Here is a 20,331-nt window from a genome sequence, read left to right as displayed (position 1 = left end):
AACACTGGAAAACTGTGCTTTAGAAAAGTCTGCCACATAGATTGGTGACTAATATAATTTGTATTCCATCTCTTAAAACATAATTGTTTTTATGAAGTAACATCCTTTTAAATTTCCTTGTGCTGCCTAACATGTGCCCCTGGTAAAGTAGAAATGCGTCTTAGGAGGAAACAATGTTTCTTCATATTTTCTCATTGAAGCATGCTTGAATCATGTGTTGTGCATGTAATTATGTGTTTACATTGCTGGCATTCCAAACAATGTCCTGCAACCTGATGCAGTCTGGGTACTGCCGTCATGTCTTCCACTTGGCCCAGCGGGGGAGCATCCCTTTTCACAGTGAGGCATAAATACACTCTCTTGATCCTCAGTCATAGAGTTCCCTTTGCTCTGGATCAGAGGACAGCCTTAGCCTTTGCTTAAAGTTAGTAATTTTTTTTTTCCTTTAAAGGTGCTCTTAACCATCATACCACGGTGCTTTTCTTGCTATTAAATGTGAAATAATAGATTTCAATATCTTTTCACCCCCCTAAATCAAAGCAAGCAGCATTACAGATTTGAATGGTTTTGTTTATCATACTTTCACATAATTTCTGTTTTCAGTAGACCAGGAGTCTCCTGGAAGCTATTCTTCTGCTTTCACTGATGTGGGACGATGTACTCCAAGGGAGAGAAGAGGAACTACAGACAAAGAGGTAGTGAAACAACAATAAATAACACAGCAATATCCATATGGAAAATTGGTAACATATTTGAGACAAGATTTGTCTCAAGATTTGATTTTAAGACTATATAATGATGCAGACCAAAGGAACAGCATCTTCCTTTTTCATTAAGGAGATTGGTACTTCAAGAAGTTAAAATAATACCAGGCTTTGTATTATTTTATTAATAACAGAAAAATTATTTTATTATTAACAGAAGCTGTATTCTTCTGTTCATTATTAAATAGAAATGGAAATAAATTCACTAGTTATTGATCAGCTCTGTCAAAACTGGTTGGAGTGTGTGTTTGGAATAGAGAAAAATAACAGATTTGAGTGGGGAAAGGCTGTTCAGAAACCCAAAGTATTACACAAAGAAACTACCTTGGTAGTTTCAAAACTGATACAAAACATCTATATTTCACTGTTGTTTTTGTTTGGAAAGCAAACCACTACTGTTAGTGTATTAGACAAAACCAGTTATCCTAAGAGGAGTCTCTAACATCTGTAGCCGTTGGTGATTATAATTATGTACTGATTGCTTGTAGTAATGTTTTGGAAGAGTAAACAGAAGCAGGCCACCAGAAAATGGAAGTGTACCACCTTTAAAGTCACACAAAGCATCACTGAAAAGTACATATTGAAAAATAAAGTAGATTATTTTGTATCTTAAGAATGCTTATAGTTCTAGAACTATAAATGCTCTCCAAACAACATAAAAGATTACTATATTTTAATTGCTAATAGATAAGATTTTGGTCTGGGCTATACACCTTAATAAATGGTGGTATGGTTAGAACTGAATTCAGAACCATTTATACCCCACTGACTTGCTTATATTTCGGCAATTGGATTAAAATTCTGCTTTTAAAAAAAAAAAAAAGATTTCTCATTACAAAATACAGTCTAAAAAAATTCCATAGTCATATTATTCCATAGGAGTTCCATAGTTCCATAGGAGCCATATTGTATGTTTCTTTTAAAGAATCCTGTGACATGGAAAACCATCTTTCAATTTGAAAATACATAAAATACTTAAATTACAAGACATTTCTAAGATAATTTTAAAAGGTTTAAAAATGTTAAATAGAAAAGGCATCTCTATTTCCAGTATGTTTTGTACATTTCAAAGTATTTTGTATTTAAATAGCTCCACTGTTCTTTTCATATCCACTTTTTCTCTTATTTGCTTTAATAGTTACAATACCAGCTGTACCCAAATCAGGAAAGACTGCATAGAGCTACAGTTGATATGAATCATATGTTGATATGAATATCCCCTCCTGTCAAAAAGACTGTTTTTAATAAGAGCAAGGAACAGAAAAATGCTTTTAAATTTAGGCTATCTTATTTGAAGGAGATCTGTAATGGAAAATTGTATTAGTATGGCAAAATTCAAATTGACAGGATCCCTATAATAACTTCAGGGACTTTTTATTATAGTGAAGACAATTCTGTAGGTGTGCTAGATTTGCTAGTCTTAAAATGACAAGAAGCGAGAGAACCAATTCAAGAACACCTGGCCTGGAATAAAGCTAAAATGTAAAATTTACAAGTGTCCCTTTTTATTCCTGTCATAAAAAGATGTGCACCTTTGCATCATGACAAATAGTATCTCTCAGAAAAGCATAATCAGTTCATTCTAGTCACTAGGACATCCTAGAGAGGCATTTATTAGAATGGGGTGATCTTATCTGTGCAAGTACTTGCAGAGCAAGACTAAATCACTTCAACAAATGCCCTCATGTGGTTCTGCTTTTCACTTCCTCTGAAGTATCTGGTGCTGGCTACTTGTCAGATGCAGACAGTCCTATTGAGCTTCCATGTACTTGATGACAGAACTTGATAAATGTATGAAAGAAACGTTATCATGTGATTGCCTGTGACAGCAAGACAGCTGCACAGATTATTCAGATCACCTCCAGTCCTGTGCTTTCTTAAAACTATGAATGTAATTATAGAAATTAAAAATATTCCAACCATTTCCAGCCATCAGAGAATATGCATATATACAAATATTTATATAAATATCAGGCATCATTGCAATTGAAATTAGCCTACAGATAACAAGTTTACATTAAAGGCACCTAAAATACTACAGAATATTAAGTGTGTGCATTTATGTTGTACCTAGAGTTCTAGTTGCCTACAAGTCACATTGACATAGTTAACTTTTTTATTTACTTTGGTACTTCTCTTAAACATCAAGCTGCACAGTAGTCTGCATTAGAATTTAGCTATTTCTAGTTTTAGAACACTAAGTCCCAAACACCTAACTGCCTTAAAAAAAAAAGATGTATATTTTATTGCCTATTTCTTCAAAAACCACTGTAAAGCTCATCCTTTTTTTTTTTTTTTTGGATCTTGGTCACCTTTTCAAAATTGAAACACATTTATCATATAGTAATACTACCTAAATGTATTAATCACTTCACCTGTTTTTCAGAAACTGCCAGCTAGAGCTGTATATGACTTTAAAGCTCAGACTTCTAAGTAAGTACTAGACTTTTGTTCATTCAAGAATTCATAATTCAAGCAAACTCTTTCTGCCACTTAAGTGGTGTTCAAGCCAGTTTCAACAGTGAGTGCCATGGGCAGGAGGACCCTGCTTGTTGTCACAGTAGTCCCTACCCTTTCAAATTGTGTGAGAAGTTACTTTGTAATAAAATTATCTTAAATTATTATATTCTCCATTGTATCTGTTTGAACACATGAATAGCTGTGCATCTTAAGCCTTCTAGAGCACAGGTTGTGAAGGCTCTTTCTTTACTGTGGATTACATTTAGGTGACAGAGGGTAAATTGCTTAAAATACTGTAATAGATAATGAGTTTATCAAAAGTCTGTATAATGCTTAGCCTCTTCCTGTCTTAACATACATAGGCTTTCTGCAGGATATGACCTGCCACATACCAACACAAAAAGCAGTGGTCCATAACAAAAGAATGGGAACCACTGATTTAAGACATGAGACAGTCAAAGTAGAATGTCTACAATTCATTTCTGCTGTTGTTCCAATGATTCAAGACATTTAAAAAATCTTTAGATAAGACAAAACATTGACACTAGAATTACATTAGCTGTGTTAGGACAAAACTCACAACTGAAATTACCAGAGCAGCACATTAGCTCTTGAAAAACCAAATGGATGATACAGCAAAGATCTCCCAAGCCAGGATCTGAAAATATTCTTAATGATGTTTAAAAGTCCCTTTTTTGGTATCCAACATTTAATAACCCACCATCTCTGATATTGAGAAATGGTGAGAACATAATCCTATATCCTTCATGCTTCTGAATAGCTGTTATGAAAGAAAAAATGTGTAGAGCAGAAGTACACCAAGCTTTATGCTGCAGAAGGGTAGTGATAAGCCATGAAGATCATCATACTTGCATGCACACATCATACTAAGTTCTCTGGTGGTAACTAGCAATGCTTCCTTGGAATGACAATGTAAGACAGGCCTTTGTAACCTATAGATACTGCATGGGATTCATAAATTCAAGTAATTTGATTTTATATGTTATGATCAACTGATAAATGTACCACAGCTGTAACACTTTTTCTTCAAATGTTTAGTCGTTACATTCTGTTTCAGTTCCAAACTGTAAAGATCTCAGGAACCATGCAGGGAGAAGAGTTAAATGTAAAGCTACAAACATCTGATATAAATAAATTTGTTACAGAGAGCTGTCCTTTAAGAAAGGAGATACTGTCTATATCCTCAGGAAAATTGATCAAAACTGGTATGAGGGTGAGCACCATGGAAGAGTTGGAATATTCCCAATTTCTTATGTTGAGGTTTGTTCTTTGTTTTAATTCTTTTAAATAATTTGGGTAATAGGTCCACAACCACGTGAAAATGATGAAAATCTGGTTTTTCTTTTTCCTTAGAAACTTTCTCCCCCAGAAAAAGCACAGCCTGCCAGGCCACCTCCCCCTGCACAGATCGGAGAGATTGGAGAAGCTGTTGCCAAATATAATTTCAGTGCAGACACAAATGTGGAGTTATCACTTAGAAAGGTACAGTTGAGAACTATCTTCCATCAAAATAGCATTATAATGTCTCCTGCTACACAGAATCAATATATAGGTAAATACTGCTCTTTGTGCACTCTGCATTCTAGATTTGCAATGCACAAAGCATTGCCATGGTAGGAAACTCTAAAATAATAGCTTGTTGCCTTGCAGTCTGTCTCAGCTACCTGCAAATACTGTAAATGTGTTTTGCCTTTAATTTGGACTGTGGCAGAGTAGCATATGCAATCAGCTGCTAACTGCCCAGATAAATTTTGAGTTTTCACTTCAATTATCTATTCCTTTTTTAAATTATTCCTGGCTGTCACAATTATTATAGTAAGGATTTTAATGCCAAATAAATAGAAAATTACACAAGATAAAATATACGAAAAAAAGCCTCAGATATATTTTTGTGACTGTAAATATTTTATTTAATAACAGCTCTTTGTTTATAATGTTCTATTATCTTTCCTGTGCATATCCTGTTGGCTATACTGAATTGCACATGAACAAAATGACTTTTTAATTTCTGAAGTTTGTTAGACATTGGAATATTAATACTGTAGAGAAACTTTATTATTGCAGACATTAAATACTTAGTTGTAAGCAGTGGTTACTACTCATGCACTGAAAAGTTCTGCCCCTTACTTCTTTTTTTCTTTTAAGAATTAGAGTTCATAGAAGCTTTTCAGTGGTTTGTTTTTCTTTTAAGCAAAAAAGTAAGGATAGAGATGTTTGCTGCTGACCTACAGCCTAATCCAGCACTACTGAAAATAATGGATTTTTTTTATTAATTTGAAATTTGTAAAAGTCAGAGAGGTCTAAAAAACCCCAGGAAGAGGAACTTAGAGAAGTTAGAGGTTGGGGATAATTGGGTGTCTTATTTATTTCTAAAATTAGCTTTTGTGGTTATTGAGGTGATCATAATCTTAATGGCCCAATTTTGGTTTGTTTGGAAAGTTGATTTGCATTGGTTTTCCTTTGTTCCATCTCACTAAGGACAATTGTGGTGAACTCCACACATCAACTACAGAAACAAAATTGAGGAAACCCAAAAGAATGCAAAAGTAGACAAGGATTTGTTTCAGAAAGACATGGTGAAAAGAACATCATGTAAAGCAAAGAAGGGTCTAGCACGTAAAGTACAATGTTTGAATATAAGGTTGATGTTTCCCATTTCAATTTCTACAGTCCCTAAGAACAGTGAGGTTCTGCCCATTCTACATAGGAAAAACACTTATTTCTCTCATATTTTCAACAGACTGACACATTTTAGTTTTCTACCTTCACTTACTCAAATTTTACTGATAACAAAGCACTTGTACAGTTTTCTCTGTTGAACTTTTATCACTCTTAAGAAAAAACGGGCATATTAGTCAATGCATACTATGGTTGGGGCATTAGCTAGTGGTTTGGCCAATAAATAAAACAGGTTATGTTCCAAAGAAAAGTGTTAATGTTAATCACCCAAGCAAGAGGAACGACTAGATAAGATTCCCCTCCGATAAAAGAACAGCATTTATAGTCTATGCCTAACCCCTCATTTTACTGGAATTATAGTTTTATATATGACTGTTATCAATGGGAGAAAAAAATGGGAAAATGGAGATGATGCTCAAGACTGATGGGAAGCAGCACTGTAGGGAAGATAATATTATATATTAAAATAATAGTTGTTATGTACAAAATTAACTTTCAATGTATGTGCTGATAACTCATTTTCATAATGCGTTTCAGGGAGACAGAGTAATTCTTCTTAAGCGAGTTGATCAAAACTGGTATGAAGGTAAAATACCAGGAACCAACAAACAAGGCATCTTCCCTGTCTCCTATGTAGAAGTCATCAAAAAGAATCCATCAAAAGGTGTAGATGATTATCCTGACCCTCCAATACCCCAAAGCTATTCTAGTGACAGAATACATCATTTAAGTTCAACTAAGGTAAGGATTTTCTGATGTTAGCTGCCACCCCTAGAGTGGGTTTAGAAGGACTCGTAATATTTTGTTAACATTATACATAACTTAGGATTAAGTACACAACATTTTCTTTCTTGCACAGGTAGAATTGCATTACTATGTTGTTAGTAAATAATTTTTAATAGACAAGTGTTCTCATATTCTGCCAGGATTTATGCTCTTTTCTTAATTGGCTATTACATTATTTTTAGTAGAGACAGGTGAAATTTGGGCAGAAAAGTCAAGTCAACAGAGAAAAATTTATTTGGGAATCTTAGCAAGAATTTGAGCATTAAGAGTATGTCTAGCAGATTTCTAATAGTAAAATGTGAAGGCATTCCCATAACACAGCTGTCCTAAAAGCCTACGGTTCCATAAGCGTGCAGGACACTGCTTGCCAAGACCAGTTCTGTACCTTTAAAGCAAAGGAGAACAGCCAGTGATTCTGTACCAAAACCTTCCTCCTTTTGCCATTCACAGTCTATGAGGAGGCTAGAATGTTGGTACATTCCTTGGAGTGGTACAAACTGACAGTGTTGTTTCATTTAGGAGTGAGAATTGTCATCACATTGTCAATCAACTTGAATGAGACCTTTATGGTTGTATATTTTTCACACCAGATGCATATCATAGGTTCCAAATTGTTCTCCTTTCTAGTCTAGATAACCACCACAAACCATACTACAGGGTGCTGCAGAAAGATTCCTGTGTTCTGGTTTATCACTCACTTGTGAGGCTTTGCACTCACCTGCGTGGGGAACATAACATTTTTGGCAGCAATCGAAACTAAGGAAGTTTCTGCATACAAACTGTGCTTAGTATTAACTTGCTATCAATTACTTTGAACATTCAAGATGGAAACTTTTCTAGATCTTCCTCTTTACCTTTGCTGTTTATCTCTTCAGCATGGGCAGTGAGTTTTGTGTGTAATTATAAACTTATTTGTCCTGCTATTAATTCATGTTTCATTTGGGTTTGTCCTCTTTTCTGCTTCTATCTACTTCCATACTTGGTGATCATCCACACGCTTCAACTTTGAAATAAGTTCCACATTTACTAACTACTTTGGGGTTGTAAAAAGCTACCCAAAGATGTCATTTATAGGCAACAGTAGCCCCTGAAAATATTTCTTAGTAATAAGTATCAGTTAGTTTGGGACAGTTGTTAGAACAGGTCTTGTCTGGTTTTCCAGAATGTGTCACAACAGAGAACTAGATCCTATCTCTTCTATTCCCACAAAACTGCTCAAGTAACATCAAATTCTGTAGCTGCCAACTGAGGTAGTCATAAGCTAGGGCTCCTTATTGTTACCTCAGGAGGTAACAATAATAATCCAGAGGGTCCTGAAGGCAAGTCAAGACTATGAGGCAGCTTAAGTGCTCCCTATTCCAGAGATGCCTCTCCCTGGTTTCTGTGGAGCAGGCTTCTCTCTGTGGTTTCCTGCCAAAGCTCCATAGCTCTTGTTGAGCACAGGTGATGCTTCAGAGCATTTACATCCATATTACAAAAGTATCCTTCTGCTATTATTAAGTTAGTTTTTACTAAATTAGTTCATGAGGGAAGGAAATTGGTAGAAGCCTTCTTTTTAACATAGGATACTTCTTCAACAATCAGGTTAAAAAGAAAAATCAAAACCACCTTCCACTGAGACTCTTAAACAGACATCTTTTTTCTGGATTCTGCTGTATTCAGAAATGGCAATACCATGAAGAAGACATATTGTTCCTGGATACCTATTCATCAGTCCTGAAGGTGTTCTAGAGTTTACCACACTTTCTGATACCAGTTTCCCTATTCCTTTGGAGATTTTTACCACATATCACTCCTTGTTGCTAGAACAATTGTATGAAACTTCTCTGGCCTAATGGCAGTAAGATAAATAAGCAATAAAAGTTGTGAGCATGTTTTGCTCTCTGTAACTTGGCCTAATCCATCTATATCTTTAGATATAGATATATAGTACAGCTTATAGCCATGGGAAAGTAAAAATGGTGAAATCTCCTCAGCAGTATTATTGACCTTAAAAGCACAGGTAAGGGACCCTTGCTTTAGAGGAATGATGAGGGAAAGGGACTGAGTATTTCTGTAACAGCCTAGCTCTGTTTAGCAGGCTGTATTGTAGCAGTCTATACTGTTTACTTTGGTACAGAAGACTCTGTAACAAAGGTTTGTCTAACTATAATATGAAGCTGTTTGCCTCAAGAAAACTCAAGCAGAAGGTAAGTAAACTAACCTCCCTATTCTGCAACATTATTGTAGACTTTTGAAATTTTTTTTCTCTACTACATTAATAATTAAAGTGTGTAGTAGTCCAGATAACTTAGAGGTGTACATCTAATTATTTTGGATAGTTGTAACAATGAGATCAAAATATTTTTGCTCAAGTTTAATTTTGAGGATTTATAGTAATAAAAATGCATTTTCAGTATTTACTGAAGCAATGGATATCTACTGATGCTGTGTACGTATGACTCACCAGTCTCTCATTCTTAGAAAAGGACGTTTCTTTTACCAGAAGGATACTTCAATCAATATTGTGTAACGGTACTCAAAGCATCCTCTTGTGTACTGTGCTGTCACTATTTCAAAAGCATTGTTGATTGCCTATGTCCAGTTTGAACTGAATATACCTTTCACAAATGTTGACATAATTTTGAACTAATAGGGTTAATTTTGAAAAAAAAAATTCATTCTGAATTCTCAAATTCATTCATTCTGAGCAGCAGCTCATGCCTTAATAAAAGTATGCAATGTATTAAAGATGTTTCTTAAACATTTACTCAGAAGTACTAAGAAAAAGTAGAAGTATTAACATTTTAATAATTAGAAATTACCTTGGTTGTTGTACTTAGAAAGAAGTATTTAATAACACCTGAAGTGTACTTCTGAAAATTCTATTCTCAAAATAAGAGTAATGGTTTGGGAAAAATGTATTATTATTATTAATTGTATGATTTAATAACCTGTGACAGGCTCACTAACAGAGCACCATGAGTAACATAACTTCAGCAGATCAAATGCAGTTGCCTTCATGAATGTAATGACTCAGATCTGTCTTCATGTTTGACATTTATGCCCTAAGCCAGAACCTGATGGCTTCATGTTTCAGGTGTCTTTCCTGCTGTTCTGATTCATATAGTAGTGATTTCAGACACCCATGGTCACTGAAATTGTACCCTGTAATCCAGATGCTGGCACAGACATTTGTCTTTTCCAGTTTTCTCATATCCTAATTCTCTGTCATGCTTATCTATTTCAATTCCCATGTTTTTCTTATTTTTGAAGTTGCCTTCCCAAGCACTGACCTCACTTTCCAGACAACTTCCGTCGTCTTGGTCACACATTGATCAAAAGATTCTCCAGGTTGACTGTAGTGACTTGTTCTCAAGGACTGTTGGGTTTTCACCTTCAGGCATGTGCAGCTTAACTTCTCCATCAGTTCCAGACAGTTTTCTTTGTGACTTAGAAGAACTCAATTCTTTGGCATTAGCAACCTCCCAGACTGTAGCAATCTCCCCAGGTAATAGCATTCACCATGTTAAGGATGGTCACTTTATGCCAAATACAGAGGTGCTTCTCAGCTCTCCTACAGATCTCCCTCTGTCTTCTCTTGTATCTCCCTCTGTCTCATCTTCAGCCAGCTCATCTCATGACATAACACATAAGCATGTCAGCAACAATACCAAGTCAGGAAAAGATAAAGACTTAGAAAGCATAATTGATCATTTAGTTATTGAAGTACCTAGAGATTTGTCAGATGCTACAAGAGAAGGTGGACGCGGTGCTATGCATAACATCCCTTTGCCATACGAAGAAGGTTCCTTGTCCAGTGGGCTAGCTGCAAGTGCTGAAAACGAAGAGGAAATCTGTACTGCAGACCTGTCACTTAATAAAGAGGATCAGTCAGAATCTCAAGAATCAGATTTCTCTGGAGAAGCACAAGACACAACAGAAGAACTGACTAGACTGTATATAGAGGAGGATCTGGTACATGACAATTTAGAATTCCCAATAGCAAGTGGAGAAGATTCTATGGATTGTTATGAAGGATATACTTCACCAGATAATTTTAAGGTATTTTAATTTCTGACAACCCTGACTTCTGTGTTCAGATAACTTAGTATATTATTCTCTGCCTTGTATCTACCATTTGTATTGTGCACAGGCACACTTTTATATAATTGCATTTGATAAAACTGAGCTCTGAGCAAGATGGTTTAAGAAGAAAGGTGTCCCTGCCCATGGGAGGGAGGTTGGAACTAGATGATCTTTAAGATCCCTTCCCACCCAAACCATTCTATGATTCTATGATTAAACATTGTCAGCGTTAGGGGGCAGTCCCTTCTCAGAAGCAGGCATATGCACTATTGTAAATTCTATGATGTATCAATTGTGCTAGTCCTTTCCTGCTGTTTGCTGAGGAGTTTCTGATGTGAAAAGCCAGTGAACCATTTCCCTCCCCAGCTCATTGCATGCTGCCCCTTTTGAGAGAGGCCCCAGCAAGCAAATGCTGTCAGCAGCCTGCAGAGGGAGGGACGTGTGCCTGCTGCAGAGACTCTGCGGTTTGTGCTTGGCATGTGTCAGCTCACAGCTGATGTATTTATAGCAGGCTGTGTTACAAGGATCTGACTAACAGTAACAGATCAGATTATGTTTGGCAGTTACACAAATGCTTCCTCCCCAAGCCCTCCCCGTTCCTCTTTGGGACCCTACATCAGTGAGCTATCCGAAGTGTGTGCTGGCCATTAAATGCCACAATGTAACTATACATTTTGTGTGGCTCCCAGGCATAACTCTTTTTTCTGCTCAGCACTTACTTTAACAGAATATTCAGGTAGTTGCTTTCACTGACAGCATGCATGTCAGGTGCTTAGGACAATATGTTTTAGACCAAATGTTAAACTATTTAATTACATTTTGCCCTTTAATTACATTCTACCCTTAAATGACCTGAAAAACAAAGAAGAAAAATTAAGAATAGAGGAGAAATCCATGGCCACAAATGACATCGTTTTAATGCTTTCTGAGGCAAGAGATGTCTTCCAGAAAAGTAGATGACTAATAATAAGATTAGCATGAGATTTGTGATTGTTGAGGTTAGTTACATGTCCTCTTACTGAGCATTTGACATCCTTCAGCTGATTTTGGAACACAGTTTTATAGCAGAACTACTTCTCATACTTCTTAAACATTTAAGCCAGCTCTGCTTTCTGCTGGAACATCAAGAGACTGATCCTCTTTTCCATCTTTCCTCTAATCTTCCATTTCCCTCTGCCAAGGCACCTACTTCCCACTCCGTTCCTACAATATCCCTGTCTACTGCTTCCCTCTCAGCTCCTCTCCTCTCTAAACCCTTACATCAGCAGGAGAAAGACTCACTACAGTTAAAGGTAACTGCACCCCTTGAATATGGATTGTTGTAAAGCTTCGTGTCTATTAAATAACTGCAAGGCTAACACTGAGTTTGATCTTCTCAGATGTACTGCTTTCTCTACTAATATTAAATAACATAAGAAGTGGAGGATTGATAGGCCTTTTTCAAGTGAAACACAAGGTAAAGCTATAACCATTGTGATACAATTCAATAGTTTAAGGAGATACCAATAATAGGAAAGCAGAAAGCCTTCTACTCAATTTCAGGTTCATACCAGGACAGCAGTGTAACTGAGTTATTGAATGAAACAGAACTGTATTCAACTATGCAGAAACTAGATAACATTTGTGTTTTCAATTTCAATCCAAAGCCTGGAAGAAAAGTCATAAATTTCACAGGAAAGCACCACTGCTGAGGGTCATGTTCTAAATACCAATTCTGTTAGTCAAGGACCGGACAAAGATTATTCCCTCTTCATTTTGGACTACATTTTGTGTCAGCATTGAAGCTCTGTGGCAGAAAAATGAAAACTTGCTCTAGAAAGACAAAGTTAATTTGCAGTGCTAACTTCCAGAAGATTTGTCTGCTCATGAATAGGAGAAAAAGTAACGTAAAGAGAAACTATCCTAGAAAAGTGATCATTCCATCATTACATCTATGTCATAAATGCCCTTCTTTTTTTTTTTTTTTTCTTAAGATCTACCCCATTTTACAATGTGCATTCACAGAAAAAACAGACATAATGGACTTAAAGAGGTCTTAAGATCAACAAATCTGTTGGGTTTTTTTCTGAAGCAGGGAAGAGACATAAGGCTTTTTCCAGGGCATGAATCTGTCATGAGCTTAGGTTTGTTCCACCTCAAAGAAGAGTAAAATAGAATGCTGCACTTGTGTCTGCAGCTTTTAATAATGTAGCAGTTGGTAGAGTGCTTTTGGTGCTTTTGCTTAGCCTAACCAGAAAAATTAAGAACATTCCTCATCTACACTGAAATTCTTTTTAGGTGACCTGTATATTCCTTGCCCTTATTTGAGCAAAGTGTTTTAATCCAAGCTGAAAATAAATAGAAAGAATATATGTTCTAGAAACAGTATTTGCAAACTTCAGTAACTTTTGTTAATTTTAAAATACATATGTACACCCACACACACACATATATATATATTTGCTATGTGGCTTAAAACTAAATGGAATACAAGGAGCACTTTGCATTTTGTTGGTGGGAGGGATGTGTGCTCCAAAAAAAGAAGTCTGAAGACACATCATAAGGAGAAATGCTGACATTTTTCTGCCTCCTTGGCCTCTCTTGGTATCTTTTTTTGCTCTTTTTATTCACTCCTCTCCTAAGAGGGGGATGGGTTTTTTTGTTTAGTCACATTCTACTGACAGTGAGAAATACCTAAGAAAAGGTTTCCAATATATCACTCTGCTCTCCTCACATTCCCCCCAGCTCACTCCTGCCCATGAGATTTCACATGGGCTGCACACACACTCCTTTAATAACTGAATTCTGACAAACATGAAGCTGATTTGTAGTGATGCTAACAAAATGAGGATACTTTCATGAAGTACTTTCCACCAAGTATTTACTTGCTTTCTAAATGCAAATCCATGGGGTGTGTTCTGTTTAACAGCAAGGAATTACATCCACCATTGGTATTTCTAAGGTAGCATTTCTGCTCTATGCTATTGAGCTTTTCTGTGTTATTATCTGAGCTACTTCAGGGGCTACACATGCAATAACTGTTCCAATTGCATATGCTATACATGATTCATCTTACAATTGTAACGTGTAAGGGCGTGTACCAGAGCAGGAAACCTTTGGGAAAAAAAGATACAGTGGTAGCAATGAAAATACTGTGTACTAACAGTACTCCTCCTACCTGTAACAATTGCTTTTTGTTATCAGGAAAAGCATGTCTGACTTGCATGTAGGAATGAAGCAACAAAAATCCCATGGTGCTTCATTCTTAAACTCTGGCTTGACAAAGTTTTTGTGGTTCTTCTAGGCTAATTTAAAGAGGGAGCTATTTGTTATGGGTAAACCTCCTCGTAGCCCAGTGATGACTAAGAGATCCTGCAGCTCACCTGTCAGAGGTCACAGCTATTCACACAGGGTATGGTACTGGATGCCCAGTGTGCAATAACAGCTTTTCCATGGACAAGGAGCTCAGTGTCTAGTCTTTCAGTATTTTGCTTTTACCCAAGTGTCTCAATACTATCAGTATGCTGTGTTTTCTTCCTGTTGTGCTTCTGTGCTATGACTGAGTAAAGGCAACAGGTCTGTGTGTGCCTGAACTTTTTATATAAATCCACTGGTGTATTGCATCTCTGCAGTACTGCATGGTATTTCCAGTGCTACAAGGTGTTTATATTTAGTTATTTATAGTTAGTCTAGTTCTATTAAAATTACTCCTCTCTTTCAAAGTATTTTTTATTTATTAGAATTACAGCTTCTAACAGTAAAAAAATTTATTCTCCATTTCATATATACAGGCTTTAGCATGTATACAGACTGAATTTTTTGTTTTGAATCCACGTCCTTCTTTTCAACATGTTTTGCTCCTGCTACATTTTTTTTCACTCAATACTGTCCTCTTTATCCAAGCATTCCAGATTTTAATACTCTTTAACCTTTCACTTCTTATCTGTAATGTAACATAATTCTAATTCTTTCACCTAGCCAGAAAGTCAAGTTGTTTCGAATTTGCATGGATTTTGCTCAAAAAGGTAATCTACATCATGAAAAAGGAGAAAAAAAACCCCACAAAAAGTCAAGCACAAAAACCCACCCTCAACCTAAACAATATGAGAATGAGAATTTGTGGTTTATGCTTCACTTTCAGCTCAGGATTTATTTGTCCTTTGCATTGGTTTCTTAACTTTAGGTCTTAAAACTGGTAATGGGATTAATTATTTTCCATACTGTTGCTGCTGATTTTAGGTGATCATCTTTCTGGTGTCTCCCTTTTTAAAATTTGAATCTTAGTTTAAGATAGGCAGGTTTGTGTAACTTCCAAAGTTTTAGCTTTTTGGCAGGCCTCTGTTTGCTTCCAGGTATTGAGGGGACAGCGTTTTCTTCACTAATGAAGAAAGACAGTTCAATCCTAGGAAGGCCAGAATTCTTGTGGTAGCAATCAAATACCATCTAACAGAAAGGCCAACTAGGAATGAGAGCTGTAAAAAAGGGATTAGGCCCTATTTCAATTTTGCACATTACTCCAAATGAATGAAATGTAACCAGTATATTAAGAGGAGTCTATTGGTCAATGTGAAGTGTTTATTACTTTAATTCCAAAAGTACAAGAGCACATATCATGCACCTAATTTGTATACTCAGGACTCTACAGTACTTTTATATGTAAGTGCAGTGTCAGTCATGCATGAAAATCAGGCTTACAGCTGGGACCATTGACTTGATTGCACACTCCTTAATGTTTTTGGGATTAGGTCCTGCAGTATTTCCCAGCAAATAGGACAGTCTGGTAAATTGAGTTGCAGTTGAAAACGAGGAATCTTTGTTAACAGTCCTTTGTCTAGCCAATACAGCTGTATGTGGGAATGAGAGCTTAGGGAAAGAAAACAGGGAGAAAGCTTCTGGATGTCAGCTGGGGTATTACTGTGGAATGCCTCCAAACAGAGAGCAAGCACCAAGGTCCCCCTGCTCAGACATACCACCAATCACTTCACCCTATTTCTCCAAGATTGTAATTTTGTCACAGGACTGTTTTCTCTGCAGCAACAACCTAGAGTTAAATCATGAGTCACCTTGATTCTTATCTATTTCTACAGTGGTTAATTAGCAATAGAACCTTTTATGAAGCTTATGCAGAAAAAGATGATAATACTAACCTACCCAGTTTCTTCCTGGCTTGGTATTATGTTCAAAGCATTAAATCATTTGTAGCATTGTTTAGGACTTTTACTTCCATTGTTTATAGGAGAAGTCCTTAACCTTGGCTGAGTTCTTTTTATCTCTATCTTTGGCATTCAGCTCAGTTACAGACCTGATGAAAGATTAGCAGCAAATCAGGGCAGATTCCAATCTAAATACAAAGAATTTTGACTATTCTCTGCTTGCTAGACAAGCCAGCCATTGAAGGAGGTTTACTGAGAACTGTTTAATTTGTAATCTTTACTGTTTATTCTTCAGTAAAAATTATCCATCTTGTACATGGGCAGAGGCAGAGTTAAGAGGGAGAGAAGACAGTAGAGTTTAAACATTTTTATTTTTACTTTGAAAATCTGTTTCCCACCTAGCATTCAATAATATGAATTTAAAAAAAAATCTGTAATCTATCTGCCTGCAAATTTAGGCACCTTTTAAAAGTTATACTCTACAGACTGTAAAGTACAGATTGTTCACAATATTTTCTGCATGTATTCATAGAAACTGCTGAAAAGAAATTTAACTAATTCCATCTGGAGATGCTGAGAGGAAAAAGAGGGGAAAGAAACCTAACAAACCAAATCCTGTGTTTTTCTGTTCAATTTTTGCCATCAGCCTGTGGATTGTTTACGGCTGCCTTCTCTCTTGGAAGACTGTTATCATCTTCAAGAGTGACTGAAATAGTCAAAGCAAGAGAGAACCATGGGGCAATAAGACAAATTCCATGGCTTAAAGATCAGGTTGCAGTTTACTCAATTCATGAAAGAAAGTGCTGTGAGCAGTGTTTGATACCCACATTCCCAAAACAGATATGGTTCCCAGACTTGTCTCTACAGAGTGACCAGAGGGCATCCTCAGTCAACAGAGAATACGATCCCTGCTCATATCAAGAGCTTTTCCAAGCAGCTGCTCCTGCACTTTCTGGCCCCAGCCAGATTCTAATCAGTATAAGTCAATAACTTTCTAAGCAGGATATGGTTTCTGTAGAAGGTTAGTATTTTTCATTTACATGCATCCAGATGTATTGAATATTATTGCTCAGTAATGCTCCATTAAGAAGGAACATAGTTCCTTTCAAAAGTTCTGCACTGGAAATACAGACTACTTTTTTCTGTTGAAGTGTTAATTGTTATAGTCACACAATTAAATGTATTCTTTCAAAATTGTTTTCTGTTCTTTGCCTCCCAACAGCCTGCATGGCTTGAGATGAAACAGAATTAGTTACAGCATAGCATGTTTTGCCTGCCAAGTTAGTACTCTGTGTGTGTAATGTAAATTGGTATGTTGATTGTCTGTGAATATTCTAGATTCTGCCGTTATGTATAGGAGATTTTATCTGCTTATCTAAAATATATTTCATCCAAAAAATGTATGATGTTCATCAGTTGCATCTGATTTTTTCTAATGTTATTTCTGTTTCACAGTGAACAGGCAGCAGGGTTCTATTCCAGCTTTGTACTATGCTATAAATAGAATGGACTGTTGATGAAGTTCACAGTTTTGTTTAGTTTTTATTATGACCTCCAAAAATCAGATCTTTAAACGTGCCAAGATTCAATTGTTTGACATGTCTCTTAAGGATTTCTTGTGAGTTGGAAGGGGGGCATAATGGGCCATGGTTTTACACAAGGTAGAACATGGACTCTTGAGCAACTATGTGTTACACCCCTATCCAACTATTTGGACCTTAAACTGCAAATCTTTATTACATTTCAAACCATTTCATTTCAGCCACAGCGCCCTGTGCTTTCTCATGAAAATATACACGGTGGGGGGGAACCGTAAGTATAATTCTTGTCTACTAAACCAAAACCTAACGTTTAACTAACAGCCAGCACGTCATCAGATAATTTTTTTACTTGCCAAGTACAATTATGAAGAGATTTCACAGATTTATTGATAACTGCATGATGTAGGAAGATAGCCAGGAAGGTCCCAGAGGGCAAAGCCTTGTTTAATTTCACATTCAGTGCAGCCAGACATGGCAACTTAACAGCTCTCTGTTTTCTGTACTTACAGAAGAGATTTTGACTTTTTTTATTCTCTCCACTTTTACATCTCAGCAAAATGACAATTACAGATTCAACATTGATTCAACTGATCTGCTTTACTGACTTGATACAATTATTCAGAAACAGTTCAGGATGTGAATAGAGAGAAAAAAAGTAACTTGATAATGTTGGTCACAGGAACACAGGCTCACACTTTTTGGTGTGATTTACAAGTGCAATTCAAATATGAGATACGAGAAAAGCTTTTCTGAAAACTGGAGAAGAACCTAGAACTCAAGTCTTATTTTAAGTGCTTGGGATATTTCAGTACTGACAGTTAAAATGCAAGATTGTCTTGAGATTTCCACCCCCCCAGCCTTGCACTCAGGTCCTACTTCAGTGATCACTGAAACCACTAGCCATTCTTCCTTTAGCATCAGAGCACTTCAGTATATGTTCCATTAGATATTTTTTCATAAAATGTACTTAAGCTTTATTGTCTAAAAATATTTATAAGTTTTCCTTAGTCATTTAAAGATTAAAAAGAGGGGCCAAAAGTTACTACATACCACAAATACATAATGAGATTGGGATATTCAATCTCACTAAAACCACAACTTCCTGTTGGTATAGTTAAGCATACTGAAACACCTAACTCAGTTATGAAAGCAATAATTTTCTAATTCATTTTTTTCAATAAGTAGTTCATGACTAAATTCATTGATTCCTAAAATTAAAAATATAAATATATTAATTTTATATTTAAATTTATATATAAATTCTCTTGAATATGCTTTCTATCAGTATTGTAGATGGTAGTAGAGTTTTCATACTTACAAAAGTCTTAGGTTAGCATAGAGAGAATGAAATTACTACAAAGGAGTTTTTAAGATGGATTATCTAGAAATTACTAAGATTCAATTTCTAAAGTACAAAGAGAGCTCATTGGTAAATTCTTGTTACTGTACTTGAGTAAGTAATTGGCTTGAATCCTATTCATGACACATTGCATCTGCAAAGCTTTTCCCTTTGGAAGCTGCATTTAATTATTTTTTGGAATATCACCACAGCTCTGCTTTCCTGGAATGATGATAAGCATAACAGAAAACATTATTGCCACTTAGCTCTTTGCACAGATTGTTCTTACTACTGCAATACAAATTACCAAAGGTAATTGCTTAAACAACCAGTCTCTTTCCATTTTGTTAGAGTAATTAAAATATAAAAAGAGACTTTTGGGGCTTGGGAAGATGACTGCCAGTGACAAGAAAGTAAGGTGGTTTTCCTTTTTTTTTCTTGGAACATTTTCTTCTTTTCTAATCTCTGAACCAGCAATGTGAAAAATAAGTGTAATTTATTTAAGATAAACATCATGAAACTAAACCTAGCACCAGTCTGTATACAGGATTTTCAAATTGGGCTTTCAGGAGCAGGAATTTTTTACTGAAGTAAACATCTTATTTAAGCCATGAAAACTTAGCCAGAATGATAAACATATCAATGAGCAAGCTGTCTTGTTTGTACTGGGAAAAGTGTAATGATGGTATTAAGGTTTAAAACTCTGTGAACTGTTCTAACAGAAAAGAATGGATACAATTATGTTTTGCTTCAGTAATCTGAAATTAAAACTATATCACTTTCCCAATTTCTGCAGTTGTGCCCTGCTTCTTTTTAGAACATCAGTCATATCTAAGGCACGGTTGCTTAGGAAAAAAGGCCAATTCTGACTATACAGGATTCACAGGCTTCTACAGCAATCTTCCTGTGGACTGTCAGCCCAAGAACCTTCAGTTCCCCCTACTGAGAGTTTATTCTTTCAATTCAAAAAACGTTAATTAAAGCTGGCAAGGAATGAAATACAATGTATTTAGTAATTGCACACCTCTTGCCATTTATCCACTTACATCCTGCAATCTGCAGCCCTGGCCAGGTGTAGAAGCATAGCTCAGGGTTTGAATATTGTTTGAGTTTCCATCCCTATGTCCTCTGATTTGATCCAGGCCTCTCCCTCACTCTCATAGATAGCTTATCTGTGTAGCCACTGAAGGGCCCAGGGAGCTCCCCCAGCCCCAGTGACATTGTGTGAGAGCTGCTGTGCTGGGTACCCTCACTTGTGCTGCTACTGCCTTCTCTGGAGCTTAAAGGCAGAACCACAGTGCTGACCATGGCAGCCTACAGGGCTAGCACATCTAGACTCTCCTTTAAATGTCCTCTGTTTGGTTACTGAGCTATAAAATAACACTAAAATATTTTTTTAAAAATGCTTTTGAAACAACTGGTTGAGGAGCCATCAGACTTGCCTTTAAACCCAGTCTTCAATGTCTCATGAGTTGTCTTTCTAATGAAGGTTTTATTTACTATAAGTTCCTAACCCTCAAGTCCACTAAGCAAAAAAAATT

General features: G+C 36.2%; 1 protein-coding gene across 5 annotated transcripts in view; it reads left to right on the top strand.

Annotated features, from left to right (window-relative positions):
- The window catches only part of SORBS2 (sorbin and SH3 domain containing 2), a 144,901-nt gene that overhangs the window by 121,486 nt on the left and 3,084 nt on the right, over positions 1-20,331 (top strand). For 4 of the 5 annotated variants that reach the window (XM_058804279.1, XM_058804278.1, XM_058804276.1 and 1 more), the window contains 6 exons: positions 607-695; positions 3,151-3,197; positions 4,391-4,505; positions 4,599-4,727; positions 6,462-6,665; positions 17,673-17,722. In XM_058804279.1, coding sequence (XP_058660262.1) covers positions 607-695; positions 3,151-3,197; positions 4,391-4,505; positions 4,599-4,727; positions 6,462-6,665; positions 17,673-17,722 — 634 coding nt within the window. Of the gene's footprint in view, positions 1-603; positions 696-3,150; positions 3,198-4,390; positions 4,506-4,598; positions 4,728-6,461; positions 6,666-9,965; positions 10,755-11,959; positions 12,071-14,061; positions 14,170-17,672; positions 17,723-20,331 lie in introns of all 5 variants that reach the window. The other variant, XM_058804275.1, reaches the window with a different exon arrangement.

Source organism: Ammospiza caudacuta, chromosome 4, assembly GCF_027887145.1.
Source record: "Ammospiza caudacuta isolate bAmmCau1 chromosome 4, bAmmCau1.pri, whole genome shotgun sequence".
NCBI lineage: Eukaryota > Metazoa > Chordata > Aves > Passeriformes > Passerellidae > Ammospiza > Ammospiza caudacuta.
Note: the sequence above shows the minus strand (reverse complement) of the source record. Positions and strands in the feature narration are given on the sequence as shown.